Source organism: Eucyclogobius newberryi, unplaced genomic scaffold (assembly GCF_026437365.1).
Source record: "Eucyclogobius newberryi isolate DKJ021-1_F unplaced genomic scaffold, fEucNew1.0.hap1 SCAF_9, whole genome shotgun sequence".
Taxonomy (NCBI): Eukaryota; Metazoa; Chordata; class Actinopteri; order Gobiiformes; family Gobiidae; genus Eucyclogobius; species Eucyclogobius newberryi.
In genome coordinates this window covers 37,019,923-37,034,008 of record NW_027316532.1, presented here as the reverse complement: position 1 = coordinate 37,034,008, position 14,086 = coordinate 37,019,923, and the positions used below count along the sequence as shown (strand labels likewise).

The window sequence follows — 14,086 nt, the reverse complement described above, 5'->3', positions numbered from 1 at the left end:
GTGTATATTATTGTTGAAAAACACAAATAATTTCTTCTTTTTTGCCATTTTGATTTAGTAATGCCTCTGTCATTATTTTAGAATGACTTTTGGCGCATATTTTAGAGTCCAGATTAAGACTAACAATTACAGTTTTATTCAAATTACCGGTTAATTGTAGCATGGAATAGAAATGGCAGTGATACATTTAACAATATGGTCACATTTGTAGAAGTACTGGCAAAAAGAGAGCATTACAAATAAAAGGGCTAAAAATAATTAAAGTATATAGATTATCTATTTCTATCACTTCTAATTGATTTGCACCTACTTTGCTACTAAGATAAAGAAAATGTGAAATAATGTTACAAAGTATAAGAAAAAAAGAATTATTTAAAATGGGAATGCTTTACGTTACAATGGGAATGCTTTATGTTACAATGGGAATGCTTTACGTTACAATGGGAATGCTTTATGTTACAATGGGAATGCTTTATGTTACAATGGGAATGCTTTATGTTAGAATGGGAATGCTTTATGTTACAATGGGAATGCTTTATGTTAGAATGGGAATGCTTTATGTTACAATGGGAATGCTTTATGTTAGAATGGGAATGCTTTACGTTACAATGGGAATGCTTTACGTTACAATGGGAATGCTTTACGTTACAATGGGAATGCTTTATGTTACAATGGGAATGCTTTATGTTACAATGGGAATGCTTTATGTTACAATGGGAATGCTTTATGTTAGAATGGGATTGCTTTACGTTACAATGGGAATGCTTTATGTTACAATGGGAATGCTTTATGTTACAATGGGAATGCTTTACGTTACAATGGGAATGCTTTACGTTACAATGGGAATGCTTTATGTTAGAATGGGAATGCTTTACGTTACAATGGGAATGCTTTACGTTACAATGGGAATGCTTTATGTTACAATGGGAATGCTTTACGTTACAATGGGAATGCTTAACGTTACATTGTCCCAAATTTCCCACCAACGCGTCAAATTTGTCATTTCTCTCAGGACTTTTGTGGCCTTCTGACCTCCGCACTGACCACTGCTCACCACTAGTGGCCATTGTTTTGCCTGATGAGTTAAATAAAATCATGTTTTCAGCAGTGAGTGCATTAAATTGTTTACATCGTTTGTGGAAGGTGTGCTATCAGTATAAAACAGGCAGCCTCGTCGCAGCAGCTTCCATGCAAATGTACAGAAAATATATAACATCAATAAAACAACAACAATGACACAGGAACATGAAGGTTTTTATAGGTGCAAGTGGATAGAGAAAAGAAAGCTCTTTATTATTTAATGTATACACATCACCTCGTCACAATACCAGGTGAAGCAGCAGATGTCTCTAATGTTGGTGTGTTTATGATGTAGGAAATAAATTGTGATTTCCAATGTGGCATTGTTTCAGTCTGTGTTTTATTCTCACCATAGCTTTTTAAATCTGCTCTTTAAATAGAAGGTTCAAAACTTACTTCCACCATTATCTCTGTGTTGTTGTTGTTGTTGTTGTTGTTGTTGTTGTTGTTGTTGTTGTTGTTGTTATCTGGGTTACACCTGTGTTGAAGTGATTGTGTGTTTGTTGGGGTTTGGAAAGGTCATTGCCGTCATGTGACAACGAGAGAAAATCAACAGTAAAACCTTGATTACGATGCCATATGCACCAACAGCTGCTGACCTCATCACACAAGATGTTCCAGCTGTAGACTAGAGGCACTATTTCTTGTTGTTTTGTCTTTGTTTAACCAAAATGCACCCTCTCCGCAGACTTATCTCCAACAGTGAATGTTCATACAGCATGAAAACTAAATGAATATGTGAGGAATAAAGCGTAAGATCTGGTATTCACTTCTGTCTGGGACACACATTGACTCTCTCATTACATTTGCAGATAATTGCAGTTGTTATTATGGCACAGAACGCTTTGTCATTTCACAAAATGTATCTGTGTTTCTTATTTTGATGTGAGGAAGAAGAAAATATACCTTAAATGATTGAAAAAAAATGTGTTTAAACTTGGCCTAAAAAACTCTGAAATTAAATGTAAGTATTTACGTATGGATGTTAATACTGGTCCATACTGGAGTATACTTGATTAAGCCAAGTCCCATAATGAACATAAACAGAAGATGAAAGTATTGTCAAATAACAACATTTTTTACATATTTCTTAAATATACCGTTTTAATTTCATATCAAAACTAGCTGCCCTTTGTATATTTGTTTACCTTTTTAGGAGGAGAGCGAAGCTAAAAATGAAAAATAATTATCTGAGTGAAGTAATCAAGCTTCTTTGATTATTGTTCCCCACACTGCACCAAATCACTGTCATTGTCACTTGTTTAGATGATGCACTGGAGTCTTGCATAGTAATTCACATTTGTGTTTTTGTGTTTGCGTCCAACATTTCTTTTGTTTCCATCATGTAGGTTTGTTGTGTTTGGATAGAATAGACCACTGGTGTTAAGACTAAATCAATATTTTAACACATTTTACTTTTTTTTTTTTACTATCCCTGAAACTGCTAGTCTTTCAACCATTTCATTCATGTAATCTCTACTGAACCTTATGATGTGCTTGGTTATTTGGGTATTTTAATACAGCAGCAGCACTGTCTATGACGAATCACAAGAATTTCTGATGCAGTTTATTTTTAATCAAGGTCATTCTAAAAATGTCCATCGGCTTTTGTTTGCTCTAAAATGAAGAAAGAGTTTAAAAATAACTCAACGACCCGTCTTTTTTAACGCTCACCTTCACCTGTAAACCACACATACATGGATACATATATTATTAATCCCAAACGTGCAGTGGAAGAGCAGTAGGTGAACTGTTGAGTGACTATAGAAATTAAGACAAAAAGCATATATCCTTAATAAAGTAGGCCGATCTACAGTTACAACATTTTATTCAGTAGGAGGGCATGTATTATATAAAGCAAACGTAAAATGACATTGACACTGAAAAATATGTGTTCTCAAAAATGTAATTGAATTGAATATCACATACGGCTTATCTGGGTCTTGTGCTAAACAAAAAATCATATATACAGTATATATTAAAAAAAAAAAGTATAATACTGCAAAACACAATTTACAAAGAGCCTGTAGCTTGCAGATATGAAAAAAAAAAATCATCATAGCTGCATTAAATTATTTATCCACTAGAGGGCAACAAAGCCACACAGTAAACTGAAGGGCGCGTTCCGTGACGCAATAATCACGAGACGGAAGTAACATTTGTAGTTCAGTGACACAGTTCAAAACACAATTCTGAGTAAAGCAAGAAGGCTTATTTATTAAAACGGTAGGTACTTAATCTACAGCTCTTGTAACATTGTCACCGCTTTTATGGTGCCGTTAAATGCTCAAGTATCAACGTACATGGCAGATTTTCTCATAGAAATGCAGAGTCCCATTTGTTTACAACGTGGCTAATGATAAAGCTAATTCTTACTGTCATGTCTCGTTGAGGTCTTTAAATTCTTGTTCGTCACATCTTAATGCAAGGTGATGTTTGACTAGCTTCCATGCTAAAAATGTCCCGATTTTGTGTCAAGTGACATCAATTAGCTTTGGATTGTCCATGACTTGCATCTTTTTTCTGACAAAATCACCAGGTTTTGGGGACAAGTCTCGCTTTACATTTGCTCAAGATGGTAGGTTGCGTTTGCTTTGACGTGCACAATTCCTTCATCAAACATCCAAACACACTTATTTTGACTGTGACTATTCTCTATTGCAGCACGGTAGAGTTAAAGTAAAAACGACAGCCCAGCAGGAGGAGGAAAAGAAGAAGGAGCGTGAAAAAAAACTCAAGCTCTATGTGGCTGCACGTGATGCCTGCTTTGCTAAGGTTGTTCAGAAGTGTTTCATTCTCGCATGTCTTTTGCCTGAAGGTTCAAAAGTCTCACACTCCTCTTCTGTCACTTTTTTTGTAACAGAGAAAAGAGGGCGTCAAGGATGAAGAGGCTCTGGAGTTCACCCAACAGCTCTTGTCCTCAAATCCTGACTTTGCAACCCTCTGGAACCAGCGGCGAGATATCCTCATTCACCTAGAGACCGTAAAGTTAGTCCAGTTTCTTCACCTGGGCTTGATGACATTTACATGGGTTTGACTCACAGGAGGAAAAAAGGCAGGCATAAAAATAGCTCTGTGATTTATGTCTTTAGGGACGAGGATGAGATGCAGAAGATTTACGAGTCGGAGCTGCACTTCCTGGAGTCATGTTTGAAGGTGAACCCAAAATCTTATGGCAGCTGGTTCCACAGGGGATGGGTGTCGGCCCGGCTTCCACGGCCCAATTGGACAAGAGAGCTCAGCCTTTGTGACCGCTGCTTAAGCCTGGACGACCGCAACTGTGAGTAAAAGACATGGATCGACTTTAAAATGATCTGGTTCATTAATAACAATGACATTACTATAAGACTAAATGAGACATATCCTGACTTTTGATTGTTCGGCTTAAGGGTTTTAAAAACTATACTCTCTTCCATGATTATTATGTTGTTCAAACTTTTTGTATTTGTAAATCTTGATTAGCCTTTAGTGCATTTTTTCCCCCTTCTAATTTCTCCATTTTGTCTCTGCATCAAAAGAGTTATGAGTTATTTAAGCAAGCACAACATGTAGACCAACCCTAGTAGCTGATATAAATTCCAGGCAATAAACATAACTTTAAGAATAAATATCATCTTCGCAATTTTACTCCATCAGGATTGGAAACATTGAAATGTTCCAGAATTCATATCTTGCTGACATATGTTCATGTTCCTTTCAGTTCACTGCTGGGATTACCGCCGGATGGTCGTGAAGATGTCTGGCGTCCCTGTGGAAAAAGAGTTGGAATTTACTGACCGTCTCATCGGTTCCAACTTTTCTAATTATTCGAGCTGGCACTATCGCAGCACCCTCCTGCCCCTGCTCCACCCAGAGGCCCCCGACCCCAAATCACCGAGCAGGGACCCCCCTGCTTCACAGACCCACTCTCACCGCGTGTGTGAAGAGCAGCTACTCAAAGGTATGAATTGTAATACTGAACGATTAACAGCAGGTGGCAGTCTGGAGCTTTCTTATTGTTTGTTTGATTATTATTTTACTTTGATCAGGGACAGATTTAGAACTACAGCCTGAGGTCGGATCTGTTTCAACAATTTTCACTAGAAAGAGTTCAAATAAAATAAGCATTAAAGGTGCACTGTGTAACTTTTCTGTTGTACAGTCCGACACCTGCTTGTTTCCATGGAAATGTAATTGCTGGAATATTCCACTGTATTGCATTACATTCATTCTTGTATTCATTAAATTTAGAGTTGTTGTTGCTAAAAATACATTAAAAACATGCATTCTTACTTTGAGCATTGTTACCTCTCCACAGATCTGACCTGTAACTTGGTCTGGTGGAGTCACCTGCTTGACTCCCTTGAGCTAGTTGTGTTTAATGCCCCATTGTGAAAAGTAATAACCTCTCCAATAGTAAAGTTACATGATTCAGCTAACCTTTGGCTTACATGAGTCTAGAAACACCCAGGCTGTTTACTTCACCGTATTGTTATGTACCTTATCTGTTTGTATCCAATATAATAAAGCCGTTTGTTTGACTTTTACCAGAATATGAGCTTGTTCAAAATGCCTTTTTCACCGACCCCAATGACCAAAGTGCGTGGTTCTACTATCGCTGGCTACTTGGCAGAGGTAATTCCTATGTGAGTTTGTCTTTCTTTCTTTTCTTGTCCACACAACAGTTTGACATGTTTTTTTGTGTATCTATTTCTGCAGCCGACCGTGAGGAGATGATAAGCTGTGTTTATGTCTCTCGGGATGAAGAGACGGTGGTGGTTGGTTTCTCCAGACCTGTCAACGTAAGTGTATTCTTTAATTTTTTTTGCAGAAGTAATCAAAATTGCTGTGTTTATCTGGCCTTTTCAATTCTCCTTTTAGGCACAATCCAGTGGTCTGTTTTTGGTGCTGGACGGTCAGCCACTGAGAGTCGATTGGAGAAGTTTCCATCCCTGTTTCAAGCATAGCCCAGTTTGGGTATCCTTTGTTAAATAGTGTTAGTCAGAAAAAGGGCAGAGCAAAAGAATAATATCTCTTTTTATATGTTTTTTTTAGGGCCTTGGTCATGATCCTGTATTGTTTTTATGTGTAGTTATCTGCTTCTTCTGAAATGTCCACAAAGCACTGATTGGTTTAATCCACCTGCCTCACAGTCAGACAAAGCTTAAAGGTGGTATGGACGATTTTTCGGCGATTTGAGAACGCAGGCGGAAGTGCGCATGCGCACTCCCCCGTGCGGACTGATACAACACACACGTGCTTTGTTTATTAGCGCAACGGAGCGCAACGCATCTCTCGTCTCCCGTAAATTTCTGTCCACTTCTGCGTCAGCTCGAACTGTCTTTCTCAGTCTTCATTTTGCCCCGTACACTGAGGGAACTATATTATGATAGATCCATGCGCTTAGGCACGCGGAAACGTGAGCACGAACCGCACGCGGCTGCAGGTGAGCGGTAGGTGCGTTTTATGATTGATACGTGGCAGGACAAATGATTTATCCACGCCACGAGGAAATATGATAAAAAATTTGCTGAAAAAAATCGTCCATACCACCTTTTAAGTGGGAGGTTAATGTGTTAAAGCCTAAAGTCAACATTGTGAGTGTCATTTAACAAAAGTCTATGTCAATACATGTGCAAAGATAGTTCTTTTAAAGTAGTCTGCACAGTGTGGTCTGTAGTAGAAAACATGCAATTCACAGAACAATCTGACCCTGGGTACCTCTTGTTCAGGTAAAAATGAGTAAGTAGGATTTTTTTAACGTGAATATTTATTTCTGGTTTTTTTTATTTTGAAATCACAGTGATGATTTGCACTCCTGTGAATATGACCTACTGTATTTCTCAGCAGTTGCATTTTTAAGCTTTTGGAACACTTTTTTTATGTTGAGGAGCTGATGTTATTGGTAGTGAGTGATGGGTAAAAAGAGCCCTTGAAAACACTTTGCAGCCAAGATTTAGTACTTCTATATTTATTCGATTGAATACATCATACAATCTAAACTTTTTTTAATCTATTTTAATCGATTCAATAAATCCAGACAGTTACTTTATGTCCTGTGTGCTCTGTCCCACGGAAGAGATGGATAGAGTTGGCTTGAAAAAATATATTTCCCCAGGACCTAGGACACAGGAGCTAGTGAAGAGGAAGAAGAGGATGAGATTGAGAGGCTGAGGAGGTTGATGTTTCTGCTGCTGGAAACTGGGATTGTAGAGGGTTGTGTCTTTTTCAGTTTCCGTGGATGAATTTGCACGCGTGTTTCATTAGTTTGTTCCAACTACTGGAAGAAAACTTTTTGACCATGACCAAGGTTATGCAAAAGTGTTTATTCAAGCCTGTAGCGCCTGTTTCTTCTGAAAATCTCCAGCCTGCTGTGCTTTTACACCTGAACATTGACTCAGATATGCCATCTCCCACCGGGAACAATAAGTGACATCACAAATGAGCACAATGTGACGGTGCACTGGAGCGAGAAACCTACTCGGAGAGACTGTGCTCTGTACACTGGTATCTGACTGTACTCCACCATCCCTGTGTTCTATCAAAGGCCTTCTCCACAAATGTGCTTCTTGTTTTAGGTCGAACTGAGAGCTGGTGTCGAGACTCTGCCACTGATCAGGAACTGTTCAGGTCTGTCGGGCTCTAGCCAACTTCCTTCATTTAAAGAGTCTCCTGTGCACCGTAACTTGTTACTTTCCCGGTTCCCAAGAACACTTAAGTGTTTTCTTTTCACCCAAAAATGTTTCTCAGGAAGTTTCTGTCAAGTGTTTATTGTTCTGCCCAACAACGTGTGAAGAATACCTCAGAGTCGGGTTTCACTTTATATCTGAACAAAGCAGGAATTCATTCTCCTTCAGACTTCAGTTGTCAAATTCTTTATTTTGTCTATTTATTTATTTTTTCTTTCTAGCAAAGTTCCTGTGTTTAGTTAGAGGTAGTGTGTAGTGATGTGTGTTTTTTTTTACAGTTTTTCCTCAAATTAATGTTTTGTTTTTTGTAGCCGTTAGTTTATTTTTTATAGTAAATGGGTCTACTAAAGCTTAAGACAAACTGGAAATGTAGATTAAACTTGAATGTCCTTTTCTGTAGGAGTGAGCTCTCTGTGGAGAAGTCCTCTGTGCTCCAGTCTGAACTGCAGTCGTGTAACCAGCTGCAAGAGCTGGAGCCTCTCAATAAGTGTAAGTGGTGCTAAGTCTGTATTCAGACCGAGACAATCAATGTGCCCAGGGATAGGAGTTACTGATGTGTATTATTTCAATGGCAGTTTGCTTACTCACCATCATCCTCCTGATGAGGGCGCTAGATCCCCTGCGATATGAGAAAGAGACACTTGCTCATTTTGAAACCCTCAAAGTAAGTATAAGCCACAAATGTGAGAGTAAAACAGACACTGGCCTCAGAGATACACCAGCGGCAATAAACTGCACCTATTTCAAATGCTTTTTGGCCTTGAGCAATTTCAAGAAGCAATGGAAAGACATTGGTGTGGACGATGTGGGATAACGTTTAGTCCTTGTTAGAACAGTTTTAGCGTGATCATCCTTTTTGTACTCTGAGGTTACTTAAAGGTAGAGTACTTTATAACTGTCCAAACGTAATTGTCTGTTTTGTCTCAGGAAGTGGACCCTATGCGTTCGGCATACTACAGCGACCTTAGCAGCAAGTTCATGATAGAAAACACGATTCTAAAAATGGAATATGCTGAGGTCCGAGTTTTCAGCATTTCTGACAAGGTTGGTTACAAAGACATCACATCTGCTTCCTGTTGGCCTTATTTGGTACTTCCTTACTAGAGATTGCCCCACCCATCGCTCATATTTAATTGTTAAGTGTGTGAAGTTAAAGAAGCACTGCCTTACACATAATTTCTCCACTTTTGACAGAACTTGACTACTCTTTGTCACTTGGATCAGCTTGTATTGGTCTCCCATATCAACTTGTCGTCCAATCAGCTTCATGGGCTGCCTCTCCAGTTCGCCATGCTGCAGTGCCTGGAGGTATCACAGCTCTGCTCGATGAATCTGAGTGCTTTCTTTCTTATCTTTTCCCAGTCGGTAGCCGTAAAGCAAGAGCCTGAGTAGGTTTTTTCATTGTATCTTAAATGGTTTCTTCACACTTGCAGGTTTTGGAGGCCAACAATAACTTGATAGAAAACCTCAAAGGCCTGTATCACCTTCCCAAACTGGAGGAGGTGCTTTTAAGAAACAACAGTATCCTTTAACAATTATAAGTCCAACATGTGTTTTGTTTTATGTTAAAGGTGCATTACATAACTTTTCTGGTGGAGAATCTTCCACCCACGTGTGTCCATCGAGTATGGCATTAAACTTATGCATCTCCATGGAGACAATCAGATGACACTACCTGGCAGTGTTACAGGTGAGATCTGTGCAGAGGCAAGACCTCTAACTGAATAAATGCAAGATGTACAAGTTTAATGCCTTACAGTGGAACATTCCAGGTAAAGCAATAATATTCGCATAGTGACGAGCGTGTGGCGATAGTAGCGTGACCCGGGGCGTTCTTCAGTATTTGTGAATAACATTTACATGCAAAAGTGGGGGGAAAAAGCCAGTCTTGTACCCCGATATGATATGAATGTTGCTTCACGATCTATGTTATTATACGATCTATGCTCTGTTATTAAATGACTGCCCGTATATCTAACTAATCTATAGTAACGTGAACAGACCCTAATCTGTCTCTAAAAGATAGTTTTTAAGTCTGCTTGTTGAAACTTGGCGCTGCTGTTGCTTCGCTTCTCCTCTGCACACGCTCAGTCTACAATGCTCAGTTAGGTCAAAACCTGCAAACAGCCAAGATTCCCACAGGTTATATTCAGCGTGGTTTGAGCAGAGATCCATGGGAGTGTGTTGTCCTCAGAGCTCATGCACAAACCTCTAAAAGAAGCTGCTCTCTGCTCTGGTTCTAAAGTTCATGTTGAGTGGAGCATGAACAAGCCTCTGAACACAGCCACAGACTGAGCCGCTGCAGGAGAAGAAAAACTAAGCTTCTGCCCAGTACTGCCCAGTGGCCACTAAAAGACACCATGTCTTCCAGCAAAGCCTCAGCAGTGAAAGTGAGGGCAAACAGGCTTATTTCAAGCTATTTTACTGTGATAAATCATAGTTTATGCTTGAAAAATTTATATATATCAGTATAGCAGCTACAACTTTTTTTCTTTTTTTTTCTGCTTCTATTTGGCAGAATTTTTCATATGAGATGCCTTTTTTAATATAGCAACCAGCCACATATTACTACAAAAATAAACACGCTGAGTTGAGTGTCTGTCCAAGCACTTGGACTGCACCAGTTTCTTGCTGGACTTAATAACATGTAGCCGTTTCATAAAGTCACACTATCTTGATTTGAAATCGGTTCCATTCCGTACGACCTTGATGGACCTTTTTATAATGCGGATTTGGAACAGGCAGGAATCCACATTTTAAACTGGCACACGCATGCATAAAAAACACTGGCTTGTGAAAAAGGCAAGGATATATAATATAATATAATAAATATAATATTGCAGGGATTAGGGCTAGGATAAGATCTTGATAGATATATTGCCACAAGATTTGCTACAATGACAGTAAAAGTATAACTTTGTTAGGCTAAAGTTGTAAACTTAACTCCAAAATGTATGTTTTATATCATGTCTCGTTTTCCTTCACCTAATCTTGTGTCTTTGGAAAGTCTGTCTCGTCTCCTCCCTAACATGGATGCTTTAAAGATGACTGCACAATACAAAGACATCTCTAGTAGAACTTGTTATTTCAGTACCAAAATAAGTAAATTGACTGCCTGAAGAAGTCATTATCTTGTCATTCCTTGAGTTCTCCACAAGTCAAAGGTTTTATTTGAGGAAAACCAGCAGGTGAAACTGCCCTAGTGAGTCAAGGAAAGTGTGAATTAGCCTTCTTAACAGCTTCTCCAATTGCAACCAAGCTAATAATAAGTTAACAATTTAGGTGCTACAATTTGAGCTTCATTAAGAAGGAAAACGACTCTTGACATGTAATGTCCCCTGCACGCTCCACTTCCTTTGGTGCACTTGAGGAGAATTAATAAGGTTGTGACATCGAGGGCTGAATTCAAATAGTTGTTTTTGTAATGACTGTGGAGTTATAGCATCCTGTGCTCTATATTTAGGCTTCCCACAAAACTAATTCATGTCCCATCGGCAAATCTTACACCGTGTTCTGACTCCAGACAGCTGTGGTAATAATCACAAATAACTTATACATAATAGCCAGGATGAGATGTGAAAAAGCTTTAAGCGGATTTTTCCAAGTACATTTCATCGATTCTATTTGTTATGAATGTTTAGTAATAGACCTCGGATAAAACTCATGCTCAACTTGTCCTTCAATACCACTGGCATGACCCTCGAGGATAATAATGAGCCCTTCTGTCCTGAAGCTAGAAGGTCATGGTCAGGACTAGGACTGCGCAAGTGTAAGGAAAAAAAGAATTGCTATTAGATTTACAATATGGACCAAAAGTCTGCTTCTGTTCAGAGTGCACAGCATGACCGACTCCAGGAGCATTCCAGAAAAGACTCAAATGTAAATTGCTAAAACGAATCCAAGAAGCTGAATTTTTGTAGCGGTTCCAACCAGATTTTTCAGCATATTTAGTTTTTTTGCTGAGGGATGTTCTGTTGTCACAATGGCTGTCACTGCAGCTTGATCATTCCGCCAACTCGAAATGCGATTTGCGTTATATCGTGCGGCCCCCGTCGGGAGTCTTTGCCCATTGCACGCGCTGAAGGAGAAACTTGTCCTTTTGAATGTTCTACTCGTGTTATTTCTCCTTAACCGCGCTGCTCAGAAATCTCGACACTGGCAGATCTTCAGCCTCTGGCCTCATGCCCCAAACTGAAGCACCTCGATCTCCGTGGCAACCCTGTTACGCAAAGCGACGGCATCGAAGCAGAGCTCAGGGCCCTGTTACCCTCGGTGACTGAGCTGCTCCTCTGAGGGGGCAACCTGTCCTTGTACTAGGGCTGTGCGAAAGGGCAACAAGTTGTGATCATGATTTATTTATTTTTTTGCCTTTTCGTCATGATTCAGTTTATCACATTTCGTGCACACTTGATTGTTGCTTGCCTTTTAACAAATATCTGAAACTGTCTGGTTCTACACACCCAGAGCACCCAGACTAACTAAGAATTGGAAGAAGTGGAAAAAATGGGTAATTTGTGTGAATGATTTCTCCAGATTGACAGGCTACAGTTTGAATACATTTGTTTTAAACGTTTTGTTCCCCTGAAGGCATCTGGCGTCCACTGTCGCTCGCAATGCTCTGTACGCCTGTATGTTTGTGTAAGGAAACTATACTGTTTAATTGTTCACGGTTCACTATTTGTCTTTTGCATGTGTCGATGTTTGTAAATGTGTGTGTTTTAAATGTGAAGGAGGAAATCATGTGTTTTGTCATCTCCAGTCCAGATTATTTTAGGTCTGTCTGGGGCGGCGCTCTGATCCGCCGTCATCTTTGTCCTTCACCTGTGAAAATGTGTGTGAATGAAAATCATCTGTGTTGACAATGGATATCGAGCTGTGGCATATTCAGACACATGTCAAATAACTGGAATATTGAGGAAAAGATGAACCACTGTATTTCAGCAGATCGCCTGAACATGAAATGCTCATCATCAGGAGTAAACAGGGGCTCTTCATGGAACTCCTCTTCATATTCATTTATTCTAGAGGCTGAGGATTCCTGCCCCTTAGATTTCTGTTGATAATTAATAAAGTTAAGTAGTAAAAAAATATCTCTTGCATAAATTCTCTCAACAAAAACCTAATTGCTGTTTTGCCATTTCCATCCCATTCAGTGATATTTGAGAAAAAGAATAACCGGTAATATTAACAGGAAAAAAAATGTTTGATGGTTTATTGAGCGGTTCTATTGGAAATGAACTGAAATAGATTTACTAGTTTATTCTGTGTAATGAGCTGTGTCTGTATTCGTATGCCTGACTGAATGAATGCTCTGAACACAACTTGCCCAAAAGTGCGCTCACACCCTAATAAAGAAGTTAATTGACTGTAATGGGCTGTAAAGAAATAGTGGCTTGTGCAGCTACAGGCTTTGAAGTGATTTGATCAAAAGCCTACGAGACGATAAAAGCTGTGCCTAGTGCTTTGACTTGTTAAAAAGAAACGTGATATTTAACATTTACTGTAAACCAATTATGCCTGACAGTATGAACACCTACATAAATACGAAGTAAGATACATTTTGTGTGTTGTGTTATTGGTCCTAAAGTGGATGTGATAGAACTAGAGTAAGTGTAAAGATTTGAATGCTACTTAAACCAAATTGTGAGAATAAACTGCAGCTCTTCTTTGGGGTGGTGTGTTCCCGTCTGCAATGGTTCATCAGAGTCTAAAGCAGTCCAAGGAAAGGGCATCGGTGAAATGGGCTGAGCCAGCAGAAAATCGGTATATTGTTTAAGTTCCAGGAGTCAATGCAAGTTCTAATGTGTCAGAAAACGCCATTTTGTCACAAACAGGACTGCATAGTGGCAGTTACTCATTGTTATGCTTGAGTATATTGCACAATAACTCAATTGTCCCTGCCTTCCATACTTTTATGTATTTCCTTGAAAAGTTGTCTCTGAGGTGTGAGGTGTGCCACTGCCACAGATTCTGATTCATCTGACGTGGGCACCACCTCAAGAATGTTTGCTTTACGAGTATGTCATAGGGATTTAGTTGAACCCTGAAAGAAAGGGTTGTTTGGGAGTGTCTGAACAAAAACACCAGATTTACCCTTTTAAGATAATAAAATATTTCTTAAATGGATTACTTTGTACAACTTGTTTCTGCTTTCAGTCCAAACTGACCTAAGAGAACATCCGGGTTAATACTCTTTCATTAAGTGTCGTTTGAAACCCTTTGCACACCTTGACCTGGGCTTCTTTTCTTTTTTTTTTCTATTAAAAAAATATTGTTTGTTGGGATTTTATCTATTTCAAATATTGAGGCGTAGAATAGTTTAGTGTTAGTGTTGTACT

The 14,086-nt window shown here is 39.1% G+C and overlaps 1 protein-coding gene across 1 annotated transcript; it reads left to right on the top strand.

The window, feature by feature from the left end:
- Positions 1–3,195: 3,195 nt before the first annotated feature.
- rabggta (Rab geranylgeranyltransferase subunit alpha) lies at positions 3,196–13,756 on the top strand. The gene is made up of 17 exons (XM_072438845.1): positions 3,196–3,306; positions 3,620–3,658; positions 3,745–3,855; positions 3,944–4,068; positions 4,173–4,360; positions 4,781–5,020; positions 5,611–5,694; positions 5,779–5,861; positions 5,941–6,036; positions 7,461–7,566; positions 7,638–7,689; positions 8,149–8,237; positions 8,324–8,412; positions 8,676–8,792; positions 8,943–9,056; positions 9,182–9,269; positions 11,893–13,756. Exons 2-17 carry the CDS (start codon positions 3,656–3,658, stop codon positions 12,039–12,041), a joined length of 1,734 nt encoding a protein of 577 aa, XP_072294946.1. The 5' UTR covers positions 3,196–3,306; positions 3,620–3,655; the 3' UTR covers positions 12,042–13,756.
- Positions 13,757–14,086: the final 330 nt, after the last annotated feature.